This window comes from Thunnus albacares, chromosome 7, assembly GCF_914725855.1.
Source record: "Thunnus albacares chromosome 7, fThuAlb1.1, whole genome shotgun sequence".
NCBI lineage: Eukaryota > Metazoa > Chordata > Actinopteri > Scombriformes > Scombridae > Thunnus > Thunnus albacares.
In genome coordinates, this window is record NC_058112.1 from 27,327,808 (window position 1) to 27,351,626 (window position 23,819).

Below are 23,819 nucleotides of genomic sequence, written 5' to 3' on the forward strand. Positions count from 1 at the left end.
CTTAAAATAGAATTCACTACTTAATATTTACTAATTGAAACGCTTAAAATAAGACCAGGATATAATCTTTACATAAAAACACGTTTTAGGCTACAGTGATATTTCTTACATGTCTCAGCTGTAATTTGAAGCCCACTTTATAGGAGTGCTGTATGATTTATTATAGGAGACAGTTTCCGCACAAAGTCTTTTAACCTGAAACAAAGTGTGTGATGGTTATCTATCTCGGTAAGGAATCATAACTGTCGGTTGATGAGTCACAAAGCTTTCTTAAATAAGTTCCTCTTTCACCTGTTAGACTTGAATATTGTAACTGCCTGACTCATTCTCAGATGTAGTGAGAGAGAGGAGCAAATCTGATATTAGTAAAGTCAGATTAGAAATATTATGCACTGAGTAAATGGGATGACTTACAACATTTCTTTTTGAATAATTTCAAGACCTTACTGTGTTTGAATAAATGACTGTATATGGTTGCAACTGTTTTATTGCATGCCCCTGTATTATTCTATTATATCTTGTTTGTCAATGTTAAAACAGTTTGTGTTGTCTTTTTAATTTACTGATCATGGAACGGCTCCTGATTAACTGGTATCTCCTATATACAGTAAATAATAATGTACATAAAACAAACATAAAAGAAAGTGATTGAAAGCAGAAATCAGGAAAAATGAAGTAGATTATACATTTTTTGAAAATTGTAGTAGACATGGGTTTTAAATGTGCCTGAATTCTTAAATTTCATAATTGAGAAAATGCAAACACACAATGCTTCTATTAAATTCAGATACTGACTGAACATATTTCTGTGATTTACTTTTCACCAAAGTTTGAAAACTCTGCTAATTCCAAGTATAAGATGAGAAGAAATTTATTCCGTTGCATTCAGATGAAGAAAAGGGCCAGAAAACAGATGCAGTAGGAGACATGTGCATTTCTAGCTGTTTGCTGTCTGCTCTGTGTCATCCCATCTGGCTCATCAGACTCCAGCTAACAGACTGTCATTACAGTAATGCACTTAAGGCAGTGATGTTACCTTTGAAACATCCTGGCATCTCATCAACAGCACAGAAAAAACACTGGCGCTTCAATAACATTACATATTTTCAGCTTGCCCTAAAGTTAGTATTGGTACAGTTTGTGTTATTGGTTCTATTTTACAGATGATTGTCCTTTTCTGCTATTTTGTCTGCTGCCACGTTGTTCACAAAGACACTATGCACGTCACAGTGCCACATAACCTCTCTTTGAACCTCTCTGCACTGGTTTCCTGTTGACTTCAACATTTTGCTGATTGCTGTTAGAGCTCAGCTAGGTGTGGTTCCTACTCAGATTTTTAAAAGTGGGAAGTTAAAAAATTGTAGTGCAAACTCAGAATAAACATTTTAATTTAAAACTTTTCATTTTAAGGCAAGAAATGTTATTCTCATACTCCTCTCATTTGACCAGCTTCAAGCCTCAAAACTTACTTATGATGAGCTCTCTACCTTAAAACAGCATTTTCCTTGAGGCTGATGAGTTTTTCTCTTAATATTTTGTCTGGCTTTCAATATAATCATGCTCTGGTGGTTGTGTTCTGACACCTGAGAGAACTGGCTTAAATTGTCAGACTCTTTGCAGTTGTAAATATTAGTAGTCATGGCCACATTGGAGTTATAGCTGGTCTTTATACTATGTTGTGTATTTTAAGCTTGAGAACATCAAGCATCTGTCATGCAGTTAGCATCAGACAGTGAAACTAATTAGGAAGGAGGTGTCACCAATACTGTGTGTCAGATGTGGTGGAGGAAATGAATGTTAGATTAATTGCACTGATGCTCTCCAACCTCACTTCTTGCACAGACTCTAATCTCCGCTGCAACATGAAAACTAGGTTGCTGGAGAAAGAGGGCGGAAAGCGGAGACATGAACTGGATCAATCTGTCACCCCGGCACAAGATGACAAATATGTTTCTCTTATCTCTCTCTCTCTCTCTCTCGCTGTCCCACACTCCTTTAGAAAAATCTCAGTGACGCAAATGCTTCCCGATCTGCGTTGTCACACATAAAAACAGACAGTAATTCTGGATGTAGTTAAGGATGACAGATCTACAAGCACTGTGCAAACAATGACTAATGTGTGTGTGTTTGTGTTTGTGAGAGTGGTTTGGAGATCTTTCATATACTACCAGCTGGTCTTTGTCCATTTTGCCGATTGGCTGGAAGATGGGAAGTGGCTGTTGTTAAAAGAGAAGCAGTTGTGTTTTGTTTCACATCTTGAAAGTTCGTGATGATTTTTCTTTGCTTGCCATAACAAATGCTGTTGCCCTTTCTCTTGCATAAACTGAAACATGAGAGTGCTTTTATTACTGAGAAAAATATAAAAAATATGAAAAAAAGTATAATTGCTGAAAGAAAGGCTAGCAAAATTCTATATTTTTCTTATTGTCAACCAACACCATGAAAAGACAATGAATTGAGCCTTCTGACAAGTATTGCTCATGTAGCCAGATATATATGCAGCAGAATGTATTCCTTATACAAAATGATTGTGAACTTGTGACTATGAAAATAGTCCCCAACAAATGCACAGTTTTCTCCTGTTTAAGTAACACTGGCTAAAAACTACAGTGCCCAGATGTTTAAGGAAGTTACTTAACTTTAAAAAAAAAAAAAAGAAACAATATATGAACTGTTTCAAAGATTTATGTAGTCAGGAGGAATCAAGCGGCAGCTACCACAGCTTAAAGCTGAGGCCAAGGCAGAAGCACCTTAAGTGTAATGCTGCCGAAAATTGGCTGAAATTGAGTGTCAACTTCTCTCCAGAAATACTAAGTCAGTAATATTTTTAACAAGTCATTATGGTCTCAATCACTAAATTTGGCTCTCAAATAAGTGTGCTGGTGGTCATTTTGTAAATTATTGTTCTGTTAATAAGATTTGAAGACTTACAGTAGGCTGTCTGATGTGTGGGTGTTTTTTGTGGGTGCTCACCTACTGCTCCCCCTGCCTCTGGGACTTGCACTGAGTCAGACTATTATCACAATATTTTGGTAAGTTTAAAGGTACACTATGCAGGATTTTCCCTAAACCCCCCCCCCCCCCCCCCCCCCAATTGTATAGACTCATACAAAAGTAATCTGGCAATGCAGCACATTCCCACAGGGTTGTGCAGTGGTGTGGGCATGTTTATTTGTGCTTTACAACGTGACTGCCATGAAACATTCAGAACATAACGTTTTATTTGACTCACAGCTTTGTTCCCAGATGCATCGCTCGCTCTCTTCATTCACTCTCTAACTCACACGACCACCGCTGCTCTCTCTCTCTCCCTCTCTCACTCTGGTGTCCAGCCGGGGATGAATGCTGTGTGTTTACAAACACCAACTGACAAATCCTGCATAGTATACCTTTAAGGTTACTTGATTACGATACCTGCCCTCTTTGCATTTAGCTAAAGTAGGTAACGTTAGCCCAGTTGCACACTGCTCGGTGTTCCCAGTAAGCTAGCTTTTGCTACCGATTTAGCAGGGCGTGATTCCAGAGTGTGAAAGACAACACCTCGCACTCCTTATTTGGAAGGTCGTGGCTCCAAACGGAAAAGATGGCATCGACTATAAGCTGCAACTCTGGCTTCAAACTGGCTCCAATGTAAACCAACAGGTGGCGTCACACCTTTACCTCCATCTATACATACAGTCTATGGTAGGAACCAATGGGCTCGGGACTGAATGCCACAGACAATGTAGGGAAATGGGAAAGTATTTAGAGACAGTGTAACACATTGCTCGTTTTAGTCTTTTCATGGGACTTGTTGACAATAAGAAAAGTACAGAATAACATCAGCCCTTTAACTGAATTGTCATCCCCACTACTACCCCTTTCTATACAACCACACAACTACCTGATTTCCAGTCTCTGTTCCTCTGTGATCTCCTTGTGGCACGTGCATCACAGTCCAACACTTAAGCCATCATACCTCATAAGAGAACGCCTCTCTCATCTTGCAGATTTACTTAATCAGAGAGTCTATTTTTAGTTTAGCCACATGCAAGCCAAGCAGGATCTCAACTAAAACCCCTGCAGCATTGTCTCAGTCTGTAAAACGCTGATGACTTGCACTCAGGTGAAAGTCGTGCATCACGTTTCACTTGTCATCGAGTGGATTGGCAGAAGAGGGTTATTAGCAACAGGAGGGCTTGCTGCAGCGGCTCTCTCTGGGGCTCCAGAGGGCACTTCTCTCAGCAGTGCTGGTGGTTGTTGTGGCTGAGTTCACTAATGAAAACCTGACATTACTGAAAGTGCGTCACCAGCCTGGAAATCACGCAGTAGACACAGCTCAAGTATCGAATGTTTACATATGGGTCAGGCATCAGTTTATCTTAACAATAACACTGGAGATGGACAGCCGGTAAAGACACTTCCCTCTGTCTTGTAACTTCCTCCTTTATGTGTGTCTGTGTTTGCCAGAAGCCTTTTATGACTGGATTTTATGTCTTCACCTATTACAAATGTATCATATAAAGAAAGTTTTAGGGTCAAAGTAATGTTTTCTTAGGTGCTGAGCCTTTGCACTCCCTGCTAATTTTTGCATAGTTGACTCAGTGTAAGTAATTTAGGATTGGGGAGTCAGCTGTTTTGATGTAAAACATGTCACATTTATCTATGCAAATGTATCTAAAAGATGCACAGCTCATTTTCCACTAATAGTATTCTTTTTTTCTATAAGTGCACTTTCTAAGTAAAAATTCAATGACTCAAAATATTTGAAAATATTTATTAAAGTACATATGACAAACATTGTAACATATATGTATAAAGTAAAACAAATATAAAGTATAAAGGTTATGATTTTCTTTGAAAGTCAAGGCGACTTTAGAAGTCAGAAACAGCAATAAAATATCACATCTACAATTCCACTTGGTTATGAACAAAAATAAAAGAATAAATAAAAACATTTAGAAAGGCTTTTTTTTTTTTTTTTTTTTTTTTGCTCAGGAATCAAAGCAAGAGCAGAGATTTCTTTCACCGTGAAGCTGGAAAACAAGAGCTTGAACCTTGTGATGGTACTCTACTGCTTCAGTGACAGCCAGGTCACTGTTGTTGCACAGTACATTGCTTAGTCAAAGTATTTACAGTTTGGTAAGTCGCAATACTAACATTTTTTTTTAACAGTCTTTTCTATGTTGACTGGTCAAGTAGAAAATCTGGATTGAAACAAAAATACCTATACAACTTTAAAATGGAAAAATCTTTCATCTTTCAAGTTTTCCTCGAAGATGTCTACAGTAGAAAAGGAATACATTTAAAGAGTCAGAGTGGTGTGTTCAACTCTGCGTCATCTGCTACCTTTACACTCATCATATCTATACAGCAGTATCACCAGCCTGTGGCACTGGTGGGGACCTTTACAGATATGCAACAAGTGCATCTTCAAGCTATATACTGTTGATATGTTAGTATATATTAAATGCAGACTTTTGCAGCAGCAGCAGCAGCTTACAAACACAGGCAGGCTGGCAGACAGGCCAGTTTGGTTCAGTTCAGTTGGCCTCCATTTGAAGCGGCGTCAAGGCGAAGCGAGGAACACGGGGGCCAGGAGATGATCCAGCCCTCACTGAGTGGAGTCGGAGTCACTGGAGTCCAGGCTGGCCTGTGTGGTTGTGGGGGTGCAGCTGTGATGGGTGGCTGCTGGACAGTGAAGGGTCTGTGTGCTCCGCCTCAGGTTCTCCAGGGACTGCAGGAAGGAGCGACGCGCCCTCTCCTCCTCCAGTGGCGAGGAGCCCTCTTCCTCCACCTCTGCGATCTCAGCAAAGGTGACAGGCTGTGTTTTGAATCGAGCCTCACGGGGTCGGCGGGAGCGGCTCTTGCCCCTGGCCGGGCCCTTTGGGACAGGCAGCTGCTGGGGGAACTCCTCCATAGCTGAGGCCATAAGGTGAGCAGGCAGGACATGGAAACCAGAGGCCTCCATAACCATCTGACGCACAGCAGCCATTGGTGCAACAGGAGCCAAAATTTGTAAGAAATCAAATCTAATTTTACTGCCTGTGCAAGTCTCAAACTTTTTCTTTCCTTGCCCTTTCTGGTGCTTTGTCCTATTCGAAGAGAAGTCGCTGCTTCAGGAGCAACAAAGCAAGAGTCCGTCCAAAGTCAAAGACAAACAAACAATCCTCAGACCTCCAAGTCCAGGCACACTGAAGATTAGAAGAAACAGCTGCTCCAAAGGTGCACTGGTTAAGTCTCACTCCTCGATGTGAGTGCTTCTGTCTCAACTCTGCTGGTGCCTGATGTCTCTTGTCTCTCTGGCTGTTACTTGTTGTGTGTGTGAATCTCTGTCTGCTGAAGCGAATGTCACTGACAGCTCCGGCACTCTCTTTTATAGCAGCACACTACCCACTCAGTCTCTCTCTCTCTCTCTCTCTCTGTGTTTGCCAGGTCCCTCCTACTACCCTCCCTCCCTCCCAGTCATAGTTCCGGCCTCCGTAGCAGCCAGACAGTCACAGTCACCCCCCTCAAAATAAACATATGAGGAAAGAGTATCTATGTGTGTGCTGGGTGGTGGTGGGGGGGTTGACTGATTTATAGGAAAGGAGAGAAATTTAAAGACAGAAAAAGAGAAGCAGTTGAGAAAGAAATTGAGACAGTTAAAGTAAGTGAGACAGGGAGAATGTATGGTCGAGAGAGGAGGGGACGACATGAGATGAAAATTAGAGCAGAGAGAAAAGTAGACCAAACCAAGCCAAGGTTGTTAGACTCAAACGTTATTACACTTTTTATCCAACAAATGCAGGACAGCTCTTGGAACAGACAGGAGTTGTGCACAGCTCCGCTCAGTACGGCAAGAAATGACTACCTTTGTAAAGCTTATATTTACTTTCTGTGCGGGATATTACAGAGGTGTTGATTCAACTCCTGTGGCAATTTTAGAACCTGTGGGATGTGATATTTTTGTTTCACATTGCATTACATCAAAAGGTGCTCATTTTATTATGTATTTCCACATGTATTACTCCAGATTCAGGAATAGTCTGCCTGAGAAATAACAAGCAGACAAGTGAGGTTAAATCTATAGCAAGTATCAATAGATGAGCCTAAAAAGGACACAAAAAACTGCATTGTTACCATTCAATGGGGCACTTTGTTTTTTAAATTAATTCTGATTGCATTAATTTCCTTTTCTTCTTTTTTGCACCATTATTTACACACTGGATCACAGTCATTAATTTAGCCCAAATTTCACTAGCTATTTATTAAGCATTTGAACAGCCGATTGCTTTGTCAGGATCAAATTATACCTCCAAATGACAGTTGGTAACTTGCCAGTGTGACCTGGTGCAGTAGGCACACTAATGAGCCACAGGAAATGTTTCACACTCAGTCTCCTCAAATGAAATATGTGTCTAAAGAGCGACCCGGTGGTTTCCTCCGGAACTCACCCTGATGTGTGGATGGGAGCAAACATTACTGACAGCTCTGCTTACGCATGCTCATAATGTGTATATGTAAACATAAGTGACTGCAGGAGAGAATGTCAAGAAGTTGTTATTACAGCCAGTGGTAGAAGAACTATTCACATAATTTACTTAAGTAAAAGTAGCAATGTCAGCAATGTAAAAATGCACCATTACAAGTAAAAGTCCTGCATGAAAAACCCCTCTTAAGTAAAAGTACATAAGTCTTCACAGCAAAATGTACATTCATTAAATTCAGTTACGGTAAAAGTACTTGTTTGTTTGTTTGTTTTGTCCTTCTGACTGAGGGACTGTTATATATGACATCATTAGATTATTAATACTGAAGCATCAGTGCGTAAGCAGCATGTTACTGTTGTAGCCGCTGTTTGAAGTACTTTGTTTACAGTTAACTAGTTTAGTCCAGTGGTTCCCAACCTAGGGGTCGGGCCCCTCCAAAGGGTCACCAGATAAATCTGAGGAGTCGTGAGATGATTAACGTGAGAGAAAAGAAGAAAAAACAAAGTTCTGATACACAAATCTGTTTTCAGTTTTGAAATGACACCATGTGAGAAGTTTAGAGGTAAAAATCACTATTTGGTGGAGCTGTTAACAACTCATAGACATCTGAAACGTGACCCCGACTACACACTGCTTTTTGTAAGACGTCAAAAGCCAGAAAGGTTGGAAACCACTGGTTTCATCTTTAACAATGTGTTGTATTTTAAAAGCTTGTTATATTTTCCATTGTGTCAAATCTTCATCTGCAAAGTAACTAAAGCTGTCAAATAAATGTAGTGGAGTAGAAAGTACAATGTTTCCCTCTGAAATGTAGTGGAGTGGAGGTATAAAGTAGCATCAAATGGAAATACTCAAATAAAGTACAAGTACATCAAAATTGTACTTTAGTACAGTGCTTGGGTAAATGTGCTTTCCACCACTGATTACAGTCTCTGTGTGGGTACAATGACATCATCTCTCACCTTGTACATATGAGTGGCAACCACATATATTGTAGCACAGAGAGACCAACATTAAGTTAAATGTAACTGTAGTCAAATCCACCTGCAGATACGAGGAGAAGATGCAACACAAAGTCCAGATGTAAACCAGGACATTGTTGCTTACAGGCAGCATCAAATAATGATATCATGTTAATTAGTGTAATAAATGTGAACAAAGACTATCACAAACACTCTGATCAACCTTCGGTACAGTGATCCACCGGAAATCTGGATTGTTTCATGGCACAAAACAAGAAGCAGTGGTGGAAAATAACTAAGTACATTTACTCAAGTACTGTACTTTACTCGAGTATTTCCATTTTATGCTACTTTGTACTTCTATTCCACTATATTTCAGAGGGAAATATTGTACTTTTCAATCCACTACCTTTATTATTATTTATATAATTTACATTAAGATTGCACATAAAATAATATATTTCAATATTCTAAATGTTGTTTAAATTGTCTTCTCTTCAAGCTTAAGACTCTTCTGTTTGCCTTTTATTAAATTTAGTTTTTTTAATTATTTTATTCTGCTTTTATCTGTCTAATTATATTCTAACATATTAATTTTCTTTTTAACTCTTATAAATTCTATTTAAATGTGTCTTTTATAATGTCTTGTGTTTCTTTTACATTTTGTCTTATTGCCTTTAATGTTCTATCTAAAGCACTCAAGCACATTGCCTTGTTTCTGCAAGGTGCTATAAAATACATAAATACGAATAAACATGCCGTGTCGTGCCTTGAATTTCTAATCAGTCACAGTAAACAATTTGACAAAAAGCAAACCAAAAACCAAGCTCCTCTTGTGGATGGAAGTAAGGGAAGTATTGCTTCAGCGAATGTGCAGTAAAAAGGGGGAGCGACATAGTGGTTGCAACACATCTGTCTGATTTACAAGGGAAAACATATTGTCCAACACACATGATAAATGACACCGACTGTCTGCAGATGAGCTGAGAGTCCTGCACTAGAACAATCCCTACAGCACAAAACTAAACGTTATGCTTTCAGCCTTATTCTAGTAAATAAATAGAGAAATGTGAGCTCTGGTTCAAGATCCGCAGAGCAACAATCATCCTTTCTTCCAAAACAATATCACCATTTATTGATTTGGAGGTTTAGTTATTAAATGGATGAGTCTGATCCTGATTAAAACATCAATCATCTGAAAAATATAACTTGGTTTAAGAGTAAAAACAACATTTTAAAGGTTCTTGTCGCATCATCTGTTATAAGTAGTAAGTGACATTTTTGGTTTCTTAAATTCATAATGTGAAAAAGCTTTTAGGAATGTAAGTAGATGAGACTACATGACGACAGGCAGGTCAGAGACAGTCACACAGGATGCTCAGCCTTATATGTAGTCAAAGTCACAGCACACGAGGCAACAGATACACAAACACCACAGACTCATCAGTAAGTCCCAACATCATCCAAGTCAACACATAACGTCATCCTAACTGTAACTGTAAGGACTAAATTTATCAGTGTCACTGCTGATGATGGCATGTCAGGATTGGTGTCGGCTGGGTCGGTTACATTCACACCGCGGATGATTTCTTCTCTCACATGTGACAGATCTGTTCGGAGTCACATTTTTGTAATTCTGACCTGAAACAATTGATTTTTGATACGAAATTCTTTTATGAGGCGTTCAGCGCACTTGTGACTAAGGTCAGAAATCTCTACTGCTGCCGTGAAAAGAAGAAACTCTTGTGTCTTCTCTCGTCGTTCGCTTAAAAAAGTAAACATTTTTGTGCCTCGTGACAGATGAATCATACACAAGAAGGAAAAGGAAGCAAGGTGGATAAACATGAAGATACATATCCAACCACAAATATGAGGTAGTGTGAGAGTCTGTCTTAATAATAATACAATAATTGCTGTTGCATACATTAATGTCATCAAGTACTGTCTAGTCTAGCAAATGAACTATGAAAACAGTGTTACTTATATGAATCGGGCCTTAATAGAAGAGACATATTTGTTGTTATGTGTGTGATCTTTCTACTTACTACTTCTACTTACTTAGTAGTCACTGAGATATAAGTGTTTTGTAGTTGTAATGTGTTTTCTGGAGTCAAGAGACAGTCAAGTATTCACTCAAGTATTGAGTGTTGAAGCATAAATCAGCTTTCCAGAGCGCTGAAATCTTATCTCATAGCGGTATAAACTGCTGTGCAGTGTTTGAGGATCTGATAAGCTCTAAATTTATGGATCTGTTACTCAAACAACGTTTTTAGATTGTATTTTGTTTTTTAGTCTAAACGATTGGTTATACTGCAACTGCTTTGTCTCAGTGTTGGTAAGTTAATGTTGGTATCAGAGTTTCATATCCTGAAACACAACTGTGACATGAATGCAGCCTTTGAAACTTGAATATGATATATGATACGATTTATTTATGGATTACAGACATAAAAATAAAAATTGAAGGGATAACATGTTAAAGTGAACATGGCTCAAAGCTGTTAAAAGACGAAAAGGAACATACAAGATGTTCAACATAAGACTAAACAATAAAATCATGAAATCCAAAAGCACATTGCCACAATTAAAATAAAAGATAATAACACCCACATCAGAAAACAAGGACAATTTGATAGCTAAAGTAAAATGACACTGAAAATCTCTGTATAGATCTGTGACCCTATTCCATAAATAAGTCCTAACTTGACTTCTGAAAGCTAAGAAATGAAAAAAAAAACAGATTCAATGTAGAAAATGGGCAGAGTTATAGTTTGAAGTCGACGAAAGAGTTTTTTATAATGCATACTGTATGTAAATTAACTTTTTAAAGGCACACAGATGTCAGCAGGGTGGTTTATAAGTCAGTGACATTAACACGCACCTTCAAATCTGATCATAATCTGTGATCACTGTCAATGTCACAGTGGGCGAGGCAACAAGTACACAAACATGAGGAAACTGCGGGGCAAACCCGAGTGTCATCCTGGAAAATTACCCAGGTTATCACCAACCAGTGGCACGTACATCAGGAAGCGTACGATCAGTCGCCCTGAGGTGTCAAGTTTTTCGCATTCTTAGGGTTGACCTCATGGGTTTTCCTTCACTGTGGTTGCAAAGTTTTCAGAAGTGACGTTATGGTTTAAATCTGCTGCTGTTTCGTCATGCATTCCTCGCCTGACACCTTAGGAGGGGCAGATGAAGACCAGGTCATCCTATATCTTGTCTCTCTCTCTCACACACACACACACATACACACAGCAGAATGGAGGTGAACTTGCAAATACCACCTTGCTCTATTTTGAGTGAATTCAAGGTCACCTACGATCAAGGACGCAGCTGCCAGTGTAGTGACATCACATGACATCACATGGGGAGAGGGCAGAGGGTCTATGTAAGGGGGGAATATGTTCATAAATGTATCTGAATGTTTGGTTTTCCATTTTGTATCTGCACCCATTTGATTCAGTGTACATGTTTTATGACACTGTTTCAGGGAATGAAAAGTCTGTGGAGCCGGAACTTTGTAGGACAAGAGCTGTGTGTTCCTCCTTCGGGACAGCTTGTTTTTCTGAAAGTCCTTGCCGAGGCTGCACGTGCTGTTCACAAGGACATCGTTTGGCAAAAACAAAGATCAGGAAACCCCTTGTACCGTACTCGTGACTGTTAAAATGAATCCAAAGTAGGTATTGTTCTTAAAAGCATCATATAACACAGTCCGAATTAGAACATTTTATTTCATGCCTTACTATGAAGATTGAAATAGATGGAAAAATTTGGAAATCTTGTTGGAAACTGGTGCGGTGTATGTGTTGTTCTGTGTATGGGTTGGAGATGGTGGCATGCACTGCTGTCTTTTATGATGCTACTAGACATACAGTGATATAACATTCTTGATGGACTGAAATCCCATTTTTTCCACACATTAAAGTTGATCAAAGCTTCACTCCTGCCTGTCATTCTCCCTACTTCTCAATTAGGAATAAACATGTGCTCAAAGGACTGAAGAAAACATCACTTTTTCTACTTAATACTGCACAAGTATTTAGATGACTTCATACATACATCTAATTAAAACTATGATATCATATCTACTATTGCATGACTTTTCCTTTTTTAGGAAATTCAACAAACAACAATATTATACAATTCTAGTTTTAACACGTCATCATGTGCCCTGCTTTTTTGTAACCTAACCCATATCCTGTATCCAACAGCTGATGGCATTTCGGGGAAAATACTTCCAGCAGGGAGCATGAGCAGAACCAGCTGAGAAATAATCCCCTCCAATCCTCTCCTTGATCACCTACACCGCCCTTCTTCCATCCCAGCCAGCTACCACGCACACACCACACACACACATTAAAGATGGGCCTCTCAAACGCCACAGATAATAGAAGAACAGGGTGGAAACTGGACATGTGGACAGGGTAAATTCAATAAACTTTCCTCAGTATTGCAGCCGGATGGTTGAGTCTCATTACAAGACAGTTTAAATGTGTTTTTTGTTGGTCTGAAATGTTCCACCCAGACATGTTTCTTCCTGCTATTTGTCTGTCGTTATAGTTGTATTCCATGGATTTCTTTGTTTTTGTCTTTAAAGCTCCACTAATTTATATTTCCATAATACCACTTAATGAAATTACTACATGTAATATGAGAGTGGTCTCTTGCAGTGATGGTAAGCTTATCAAAATTGACCAAATAAGATTTGTTCCAGGATCAGTGATACAATGTACATATAAATATCACAGTCCTGGTTATGAAACACGGTCGGAAACAAGGGCATCGGATGGAAAAGGAATCAAATGGACTCACCGTAATTAACAAATGGGCTCGACTTTCACTAGATTCCACTTCATTGGTGTGTGTGTGTGTGTGTGTGTGTGTGTCATGGGTGTGTAGTGGGTGTGTAGCAGGTAGAGTTACAGGGATTAAGGCCACAACGGATAGACAGACAAGAAGCCAGTGTTATCTGTGCACACTGCTAGGAAGAAGAGTGCACAGAATAACGGTGGTAGACGATTAAAGAGAGGGAATGAGAGAAAGTAAAAGTAGGGAAATGGTTAAAGAAACAGAAAACAAAGGCCAATTCTTTTTTTGAGCATTAAGATTTTTGTTTCTTCAACACTTGGGTAGAAGTTTTTTTGGTTAAATTGATCTTAAGTGCATGCTGGATCTATTTACAACTGTGTTTTATGTGTTTTTGCTCCACTTTATTACAATTCGGCTGCCCGGGGTGCAACGTCAGGAAGACTGTAAATGTGGTCCTGGAGACACACACGAGACTCAACAGTCCTTTAAATCACAATCTGTTTAAACATGATGTTTACTGTGTAAAGAGAGAGGAACCAGGAACCCCGGAGCCGACACTCAGCACGATCCTCTTCGCAAAAATACCAGCACCAGCAGACACTGTGGTAGCCTTTAACAACACAACCATTATCTGTACTTGTGCAGTCCAAACTGATTAAATCAGCTGAGTGCCCTTTTTAACACACACCTCTAATTAGGGCACACAAGTGTATTGACAGTCAGACACGACACGTTGGTCTTCTCACGCTCATAAACGTACACACTCATTCAACTGGTGAGCAATTTAACAATAATTTAGCCTTAAATGAAGGTGTGAAAGTGAAAGTTTGGTAGATGTACATGTTTTACACTTTGATTTCTGGAGAAAACTTTCTTCATCATCTGTATTTCACTTCTTAGGAGCTACATAAATCCAAACAATCAGAGATGAGTTTCAGATTTGGAATAAAGTAACACTCTTTTCCGCATTGTACCTAGTTGTGCATTAAAATCTGCACTTTCCGGCATCATATCTGTGACACACTGACAAAAAGTACAAGAATATGTCCCCCATTTAATGCAGACCTTTGTTTATTGGGAATTTGCAAAATTAATTCTAAATAAAATCTCAAATAAAATGAATAGAAATTGCTCTATGTGACTGCCAGAGTACCAGCGGGAAGTTTCGGGTTTGGTCTATTTTGTTGAAATTTGAAAGCTTGATAATAAAATATAACAAAATGACATACTGAAAGACTTATCTGATGCATAAAGTATTTCCAAATGTAGTTTTTTTTTTTTTTTTGATATTATTAAGATATACAATACAGTATTTACTACAGTATATGGAGCCTGTGCTAAGAGTGACAACTCAAACTTAAGTCTGTTGTACTTGCATACATACAAAAAAATAAAAAAAATCAGCAACATGTGTATACAAATGAATATATTTACATATATTGACATAGAATGTACTGTCATACATGTGCTGTCTAATTATTTGATGATTAATTACAATTAATTGTGATCTTCTCAAGATGTGTCTGTTAGTGTTACCTACTTCCACCCAGTGAGTGTGGAAAAAGAGAAAAATGAGAGAACGAGAGGAAAACCCATTATCCAGGTCCACAGGGTCACGAGGTGAGGAACACGCCACAGGCTACATTCCCGTACCGGCAAGATCACCCTGTACCCACCGAGATGGGACGCCCCTGTTACCATGGTAACCTAAATGTCAGGGGACCACAGAGAGGGTGGGGGTGGGGGTGGGGGACCAAAGTTGGGAAGTCACACAAGAGCTCAGGTACTGCACGTCTTCCCTCCCTCCCTGAGGATTAAGAGCGTACACACTTACAATATCATAACAGAAGTCATTACGGTTACATAACATGCTGGAATTATTTATTGGTGAACAACAGCCGGGCACAGTGACCGTGTACAGCATCCAAAAGGTGTTGTTGTCACAGTAAGGTTGCCTGTACAGACCAAAATAGTATCTGGTAATCTGTGCACTCACTGCAGACGCTGCACCAAAGTTTGTTCATAAAATGTTTGTCAAGAAATTCAGTAACTCTAAGCCGTCTAACCTGTAATCTCACTAAAACCATAAATTATTTTTTATACTGTTTAAATGTGTGAGTTTTAGAGGTGTTGGTAGGCACATCTTTGAACTTTGGACATAGTCAGTCTCATTACCTCCACCTGCCTCTGCTCTTTATGCTAAGCTAGGCTAACTGCATCTTGACTCCAGCTCTGAACTTAACAGTCAAATATTTCCTCTGTGTTTTGCACAGCATTATCTATGTGATCTAATCTAATATATTTGTTTGTATTAATTCCATATTTCATGCTTCATTATGCTATTATTTGGATTGCTTTAAATTGAAGATGCATCTAATATGTTGTGGCCACCTCCTATATGCAAAGTTAAGTGTTGTATCTGTAAGTGTCAGTTTCATAGTCTTGAATTTGATCCTGCCTTTAAGAATTGATGCAAGGTCATTTCCACAACTACAGATAACATTAAGGGCTAATTACCATTAGCTGGCTGACTCGGTTATCCTTAGCTTGCTGGCTAAAAACCAAAAGTGCCTGCACGTTTAATTCAATACAGTAGTCTACTTTTATACAGCCATGTTCAGTGTAATAACATCACTTACTTGAATAACAAAACTAGCTTTAGTTCTGTTTGAAAATACATGACATGGCTTTGGAGGCAATGCTGGTATAAATCAATGAACAGTCATCCTCTGGGGCTGGCCTGGTTCCCCTTCCCTCCCTCTCTCTAGAGTCATTAAGACACCATAGGGACAACACAGATATTTATAGCCTGAGACTTGGAGACTGGGGAATATTCCCATCAAGGAACACTGTGTCTGTTTACACTGCACGCCCATGTGCACCCAAAGATACTGTAACTGACGTTTAAAGTCTCTTTTAGATTAAGAAAATAATGATTTTTATTTTTTTTACTTTTATTTTCAGTTTTAATTCAGGGAGATTCTAGCAGATCATAGATCATATTTACTGAATTCATTCATACGACCTAAAGATATGCAGCTTTTACCAGGTTGGCAATGCTGCAAATTTGAGTTGCAATTTGTTTGAACTTGAGGTTGCACTATCTGTCTCATTGCACTCATGATACATTCATGGACAGAGAGGGTATTGTAACTGTAGCTAATGATGTGTTGACAAACTGCTGTTAATGAACGCACATCTCTGTCAGTCTAGTTAAGGATCTGTCAAGGATTGTTTCTTTGAATACTCACCCTATATATAGATATTGTAGCACAATTAAAACTGTAATCCTCCTGAATCCGTTTGCAGTGTTAACACTCTGGTGATGCATTACAATCAGTTGTAATGTTGTCACGATGCCACTAATGACGAGATTAGCGCCAGCTGCTAAAACTCACACAGGAAAGACGTGACTTCACAAGGCAGGGGGCAGATATCGAAAACAGTGGGAGAGACGCATTAAGACCAGCTGAGGTCATGTTTTTCCATTATTCTAAAATTAGAACAAAGAATAAAAAAATTAAAATATGAAGGAATGACACATGAAAACCCAAAACGAGCAAAATGGTGTTTATTTTTTAGGGTTATTATAAAACTGACTGTATGTTTTCATAGACTCCATCCATTCATTCTCAAAACTGCTTATCCTCTGAGAAAGTTTCAGTTCATCCACTGATCTGAATGGAAAACATATTCAACTGTCAAATTATATGACACACTAAACAGCTTTTTTGTACGGCAGCGTGTTGCTGCCACACTGACAGTTTTGTTTTGCTCAGTTTCTTGTCATAATGAGAAACTTTTCTCATTTTAACATGCTGCTTTTCACATTATAACAATGTTTTCATGTTATTATGACATATTTTCTCATATAACTATATTCAAAAATGTTCTGTTTCTTGTAAATCACAACATATCACTTTATCTTTTTATATTACAAAACTGAGCAAATCTTTTTTTTCTCATGCTTGCAGCAATATATTGATGTATTCTGGCAATTTTCTAATGCAGTAAAGTGAAAAATCGAGGTACAGATGTCTCCTGTCACAGCTATGACTCATTTTTGGCCTTCTGAGGAAAAATAATCAGGCAGCAGCAGTAAACACACAACAGATGCTAAACAATAACATTTGTGACCCCGAGGTCAATACATCCTCAGCTTGTGACCCAACTCCTCATCCTGACGTCGGCTCACTACAACATGAAAAGATAGTCGCATGAACGGGAAAATACATGCTAACAAATGCATTTGTGCACTTTATATACTTGGTTGAAACACAGATTAGAGGATGTATGTTCCAAATATAGTAGCTCATCACATTTACACTGCAAGAATATCACCATCCACTTACAGTGTTATGTTAAAAAGCACACCAAATTTACAAAACGCAATTAAAACATGCTTACTTCCAACTCAAAGACAAAGAGGAATACTGTGAGTAAAGGCGAGAGGTGTGAAACCAGAGAGGAAGATGTGCACGTCCTCAATGATCCACAAAATACAGTCAAAATATTTTCTAATATTTTGTTTCTAGTGACTCCCTGTAAATCCTGACAGTCAGGGGAAGTCTGTGATAAGAGAGGCAGCTGCAACATGACCTGACCAACATAACAACTAGACCAAGCTGGATAAAAGAGAGGAAAAAAAGTGATGGAAGACAAGAGGGGGAGAGAGGTGGAAGATGAAGAGGCTAATAGCTGAAGGTAGAGGAAGGACGAGAGGAGGAGGAGGAGGAGGAGGAGGAGGCACAGTAAAGGAGGGTGACCTGAAGCCATGAAGCTCCAGGGAGGGGAGGGGAACGAAAGCTGGGAGGGTGAAGTGAATCGGTCAACTCGTTCCCAGAGCAGCTTCCCAGCAAATCACAGCATGACTCCAGACAGCACTTAAGACGATATTAAAGACACACGCCGTCACACATGCACAAGCAGAAAAAAAGCATATATATATATATATACTTACAATGCATAGTTTGTGTACATTTTCCAGATATGCACACAGACAGAAACACAAAACAAAACGTGTCACTGACTCGCTCATTCACTATGCTCTATAAAAGATACAGGTCAGTAATGTCTCAGCACTGGTGAGACATTACTGACCTGAAAACATACTGCCTACAGACAAAGAAACTCATGAACTGTTCTTTTCTAAATGGACACTCTGCTATTAAACTGGTTAACAGTCTGCTTATCATCCATGAAAACATGAGTTAAGTGGCACTAAAACACAAAGTACATAAGCTGACGCTGGTGGGGATGTCATTAGTTTTGCAAGTAATTGGTCATAAACCAAAGCACTGGACAAATAAAAATGATGACTGGTGATGGTGCTAGATGAAACACTTAAGGATCACCAAAGTTATAACAATTCATCATGAAGGGGGGCATGAATATCTGTACAAAATTTCATGGCAATCCATCCAATAGTTGTTGAGATATTTCAATCTGGACCAAAGTATTGAGCCCAATGTACTACAACTGAACTCCTCATCCCCTATTCCACCACCAGATCCCTCCGATCTGCTCACCAATCACTGCTCCCAGTTAAAATCCATGGATTATTGGGTGTTTTCCATTGTTGGCGCTAAATTGTGGAATAGTTTGCCACTCATTATTAGATCTTCCCTCTCCATTGATATTTTTAAAACCAGTCCTTAAAGGGGACGTATTACGCACACATCCAGGTCTATATTTATAATCTGTGGCTCAACTGGAATATCTTTGCTTGATTTATAGTTAAAAAGCTCCTTATTTATCTTATACTGGCCCTTAATGCAGCCCCTCAGGCCGTTTTAGCTCCTGTCTACTGATGAGTCCAATCTGTTATGATTGACTCCGGACGGCTCGGGAGGCTACATAAACAGACAGTAGTAGTAGGATTTCACTTCTTTTTCCTGTTCTTTACACAAAATGGAAACTTCTTAAATACATCCATACATGTTAGATCCGAAATATGAGAGTGGACAACGTGAACGTCCCCTGGAACAACCTCAGTAACAAAGACTACCGAACGGACGGCCGTTTGTGGGCACGCGTCAACAATCTGATGTCACCATGAGGAGGAAGTAGAGGTAACACTGGAAACGAAGTGTTCAGGGCAGGCTGAAGCCCTGGACTTTTGACTCAAATGTAAAATTTTTACATACGCTCTCCTCAGATTTTGGACCTTTGATCATGTTTCACAGACATGTGACATCATAACAATATAAAAATAATAATAATGTCCCCTTCAAGACTCATCTCTTTTCTTCAGCCTTTTAATATTCATCATGAAGATACGACTTGGTCACACTCTTTTTTATTATTTATTTGTTCTCTGTGCAATACTGTGTTTACGTGTTTTTATGATTTTATCCAAATCTGATTTTTTTCTTTTATTCCACACTTTTATTATTTCTTTAATCAACAGTTTAAGTGCTCTATAAATAAAACGACTTGACTATTTAGTACACCACAGATCTGATCAGGCAACTCTAAAGTGTCTCAAGTGAAGCTAAATGGTTTGTTACACTGGAAAAAAGATAAACACTGATATTTTACTATGATGGGGTGTTTTTGTAGAGCTTTAAAGTACCAATTGAGAGAAACTAATTTGCTTCCACACATTTCACCAGTTCAACAACATCAACATATTATGCCATATTCAGGCTCAAACAGCTGGCACATCACCTGATATTGATTACACAAGACCGTTATTTAATTTCAACATTATGTAACACTGTTGCATCTATACTTAATATACACGGTTATATATTCCCCTACTGGATTAATTTCAGATGCTTGGGGATCAGGATCATAATGCCAGGCAACCTATCTAAAGCTCTGTAATCAAACATGGTTCAAGAGTTTACGGCTCATTGTCCGCTAATGTGAGGCTACAGAAGCTGGTGGCTGGAAATCCGGTGGTCACAGTAAACGGCCTAGACAGGAACGTCGCTGGACCGAGGCCTAATTGGGTGTGATCATACAGTGGCTCCAGTGGCTGCTGAGAGAGTTAAGAGGAGTTAGCGGTAACCACAACTCAGACACAGCTCCCAAATATTTCCAGCTCTGCACAACAGGTGTCGAGATCTGAAACGGGCGAGCGCTTGTTAGTTAGCTATCATGTCACATTCCAACTTCCTTTCCAGGCAGGTCGGAAAACACCAACGATAAACAGAGCAGTGTTGGGAAAGGGCTGCTGATACGGGAAGAAGATTTCTAATTCTGGTTATGTAACAAGAATTCAGATGAGCAGATACATTACAGCCACTACAGTCAGACTCGTGAGCATTTTGCATGTCTGCAACTGTAATTATAAATAAAACAATAAAATACAATGCAACAACAAAGAATTTTATGTTTTAAAGACCCACAGTCCTTAAATCCCCCCCCCCCCCTTTTTTTTTTTTTTTACTGTGATTACAATTATTATGATTATGAGTCGCCAGCGACTAGTAATCAGTGAGCAGGTGCAAAATTTGCTGCAGGACACTTCCAAAACACTAAACACACTGGCCAGGTTGTCTTGAAGATAAAACACTGTCCTTAAACCAAATTAAATTTTCAGCCCAGACCTGTTTTACATGCAATAATGTGATGTTCCCTTCCGGTACAAAATGTCCCAATCTGGTAATTACAGAGGCCCAACATCAAGGAGCCAGTAAAAGTTGGGCACAGCATGGTGTGTTTCTCACCTGCACTGCACCAACAAAAGGCCTCGGACCTGTTACACAACTTGCTGTACTCACTGCAGGGTATTCCTCATTAACTCACCCCCTTCACACACATACACATGCAGGGGTCCTGCACAGAGAAAGTGGCATCTGCATGAACCTGTTACACAATATGAGTCTGCAAATATCCCCGCATATACTGAAAAATACTACTGTGTCATCATATGTTATCAAAGGTGTTTGTTCAGTGCTAATGGAGGAGTCGCTCCCAGCCAGGGGGAAAGATTATAGCTTTCATAGCCAAAGAAGTTGTCATGGTTACAGGGACTGCTGTACTGATTGAAAGTTACATGGAAAATTGAACTACGCTGCTAAAGGCTGCAGTGAGTTTACAGCATCTTGTCAGCGTCGAGTGGTTCTTCGTTTCAACAGGACATCTTGGTCCCTGTATTATTGAGTAACTTCACACTAAATCCACTTTTTTATAGGTGAGTAAGTCGTCACTTTATTATACTATCAATCGATCCTGGTCCCTGTCTGTAGTGTTTACTGCAAAAGAAACCTTTGTCCAGAAAAAAATCAAGCAATGCTGCCGTGTAGACCAAAAAAGGAAAATCTAAAAAAAAAGAAAGAAAGGCTATCCAAACTACAAAGCAACGTCATACATTATACTGTACAGTCATATACTGCTACTAGTAAGCTAGTAGTTTAAAGTGTTGATCTGTGTGTCTCATATTGTGTTTCGGGGCAAGTTTACATCCCCTATTCTGTCGCTCTCCCTTTTGCCTCTACTATACGTGCTGAAGCCTTGCTAAGTTAAGCTGATTACTTTTCATGGCCTCCCTCCCTGCTATTTCTGACCTCTTGGTACCGTACAAGCCGGTACATAGTTTGAGATCCTCGGGAAGAGGTCTTTTATCTGTTCCAGAGGCCTGGCTGAAAACTCAGTCAGTGACTTCTTTTAAATCTCCTTTTAAAATATACTTTTATAGCCTTTAATGATTTTACTTGAGTTTTTATTTTGTTTCTTTTAAAGGGGAGTATATACTGTTATGATGTTGGATATCTACGGTAAACATGGTTCCAAAACTTGAGGTGAACACAAGTAGAAAAGTCAAAAGCCAGGGATTCAACCTGCTCTGAATGCTTCGTTTGTGCCATTTTTTTCTACCTTGCTGATGTTGGCTCATCACACATCGCCCATAAATGGCCATCAGTTCTGTAGCCTTTGTTGCTAAGGTTGCTCTATGTGTTGTTTGTGTTCTCCGCTCTCATATTTCAGATTGGATTGGGGCTCGAACATGAACAGATGTATTTGAGAAGTTCACATTTCGAATAAATAATAGGAAAAAGCAGTGAAATCCAACTACTAGATTACTACTAGAACTAAAGTTTTGAAAGTATGGTTTTGAAAGTAAGTTCTTAATAGTTTGAAAAGTGAAAAATAATCCAAAATGAATCTGTCCACTGAACATTTTGTCATCCAAGAGGCTTAATCAGCTGTACTGCTTGGTACAAAGTGACACCAAGCTTGCCACTCTGTGTGTGGCAAGCTGATTATATCAACATGGAATGATCCTCAGACTTAAATCCATTTGATTTTATCTGCCTTTCTCAGGTTCTTCTAAAGCTCTTTGCGCCAGTCTTGTCTGTTATAACTCCTCTGTGAACAGACTTTATTGCAGCTGCAGGACTATGTTCCAGCCAGCATTTCTCCTCTAATAGACGGTACTATGAAAGTGCCACATGAAGCTTCAGTATCTAAACACACTTCCTATTTCCCTGTTAGTAAGGATCTGTTGAATCACACCTACCTGGGATACTTTTGCAATGATGAACCCTCAGATTGGAGCAATACCACACAAGCAGCTATTAATAAACTACATAGAGGACAACCAATATGATTGGACTTGCACCAGGAAGTTGATATGATATGACCAATGACTCTTATTTCTAAATATATCACCAGGATTTACCGTTCAGTGTCCTCGTCTTTCGATTTAATCTGATCCCCCCCCCCCACCATTTCTGCAACAAAATCCTTAATATACTTGAGAAGTGAAGTTCAATGCTTCTCTTAACCAGATATGAAAAAAAGAAGCTAATCCACATGGAGCCCGTATGTTTCAGTTGTGTCTTCTGGCACTTGTCACTGTAGTTAGCAATAAATTTCTACCACTGCTTAATCAGCTGAACCGAAGCCGTCAATGCTATAAATGACGCGGGACTATTTTTACATCATGCATGGTTCTTTTAAGAGTGTGTGTGTGAGTTTATGTGTTGGAGAGTGGGGTCCAAATTTGTGAGAGTGATGAGGTAATCATCAAATAAAATCTACACTTATTTATTTTATCAGTATATTAAGTGAAAAAACAATTAATTATCTAAAATAGTTGCCGATTAATTGTGCAGCTCTAATGTGGTGTCTTTCCTTCGTTCACTACTTGCTTATTTTTGGAGGCTTTTTGCCTTTAGTCTGGTCTTTGACAATTGAAACACATCATCACTTGGATTGAGGTTGGGTGACTGACTCGGCCAGTTGAGAACATTTATAGTTTGACACCAAAAAAATCCTTGGTTGTTTTATCTGTGTGTTACAGTCACTGTCCTGGCTACACTTTCCTAAAATCAGGGGACTAATTATAAAAAAACAAACTATGAGATCACCCAACATGGACATAAACACCCCTAAACAACCTTGGTGCTGAAAGTCATCACTGTAAACATCACGGTTTCATTTTAAATCTCATGTTGGATTAAAGCCCCAAAAACACATAACTGTCCGACTACTTTGTGGCGGCACTGTAGCACAAGATCTCAATATGACCAAAGTATAAACTCCTCAAGAATGTTCCGTTAAACAACGTTATCACATCTTTTGGGTGCAATTATAACAAAGGTTACATCATCTCTCCACTCAGAGATCCTGGAGTGAAACC

The 23,819-nt window shown here is 39.1% G+C and overlaps 1 protein-coding gene and 1 long non-coding RNA gene across 2 annotated transcripts; one reads left to right on the forward strand and one right to left on the reverse strand.

The window, feature by feature from the left end:
• Positions 1-4,742: 4,742 nt before the first annotated feature.
• On the reverse strand, positions 4,743-6,342 carry c7h11orf96 (chromosome 7 C11orf96 homolog). The gene has a single exon (XM_044357675.1). It carries the CDS (start codon positions 5,972-5,974, stop codon positions 5,594-5,596), a length of 381 nt encoding a protein of 126 aa, XP_044213610.1. The 5' UTR covers positions 5,975-6,342; the 3' UTR covers positions 4,743-5,593.
• Positions 6,343-9,973: 3,631 nt separating this feature from the next.
• LOC122986031 lies at positions 9,974-14,535 on the forward strand. The gene is made up of 3 exons (XR_006404225.1): positions 9,974-10,287; positions 11,907-12,092; positions 12,628-14,535. It is a non-coding gene; the product is annotated as an uncharacterized LOC122986031 (long non-coding RNA).
• Positions 14,536-23,819: the final 9,284 nt, after the last annotated feature.

Coding starts and splice junctions, on each gene's coding strand:
- c7h11orf96 (XM_044357675.1), bottom strand. CDS start 5,974: ATGGCTGCTGTGCGTCAGATGGTTATGGAGGCCTCTGGTTTCCATGTC.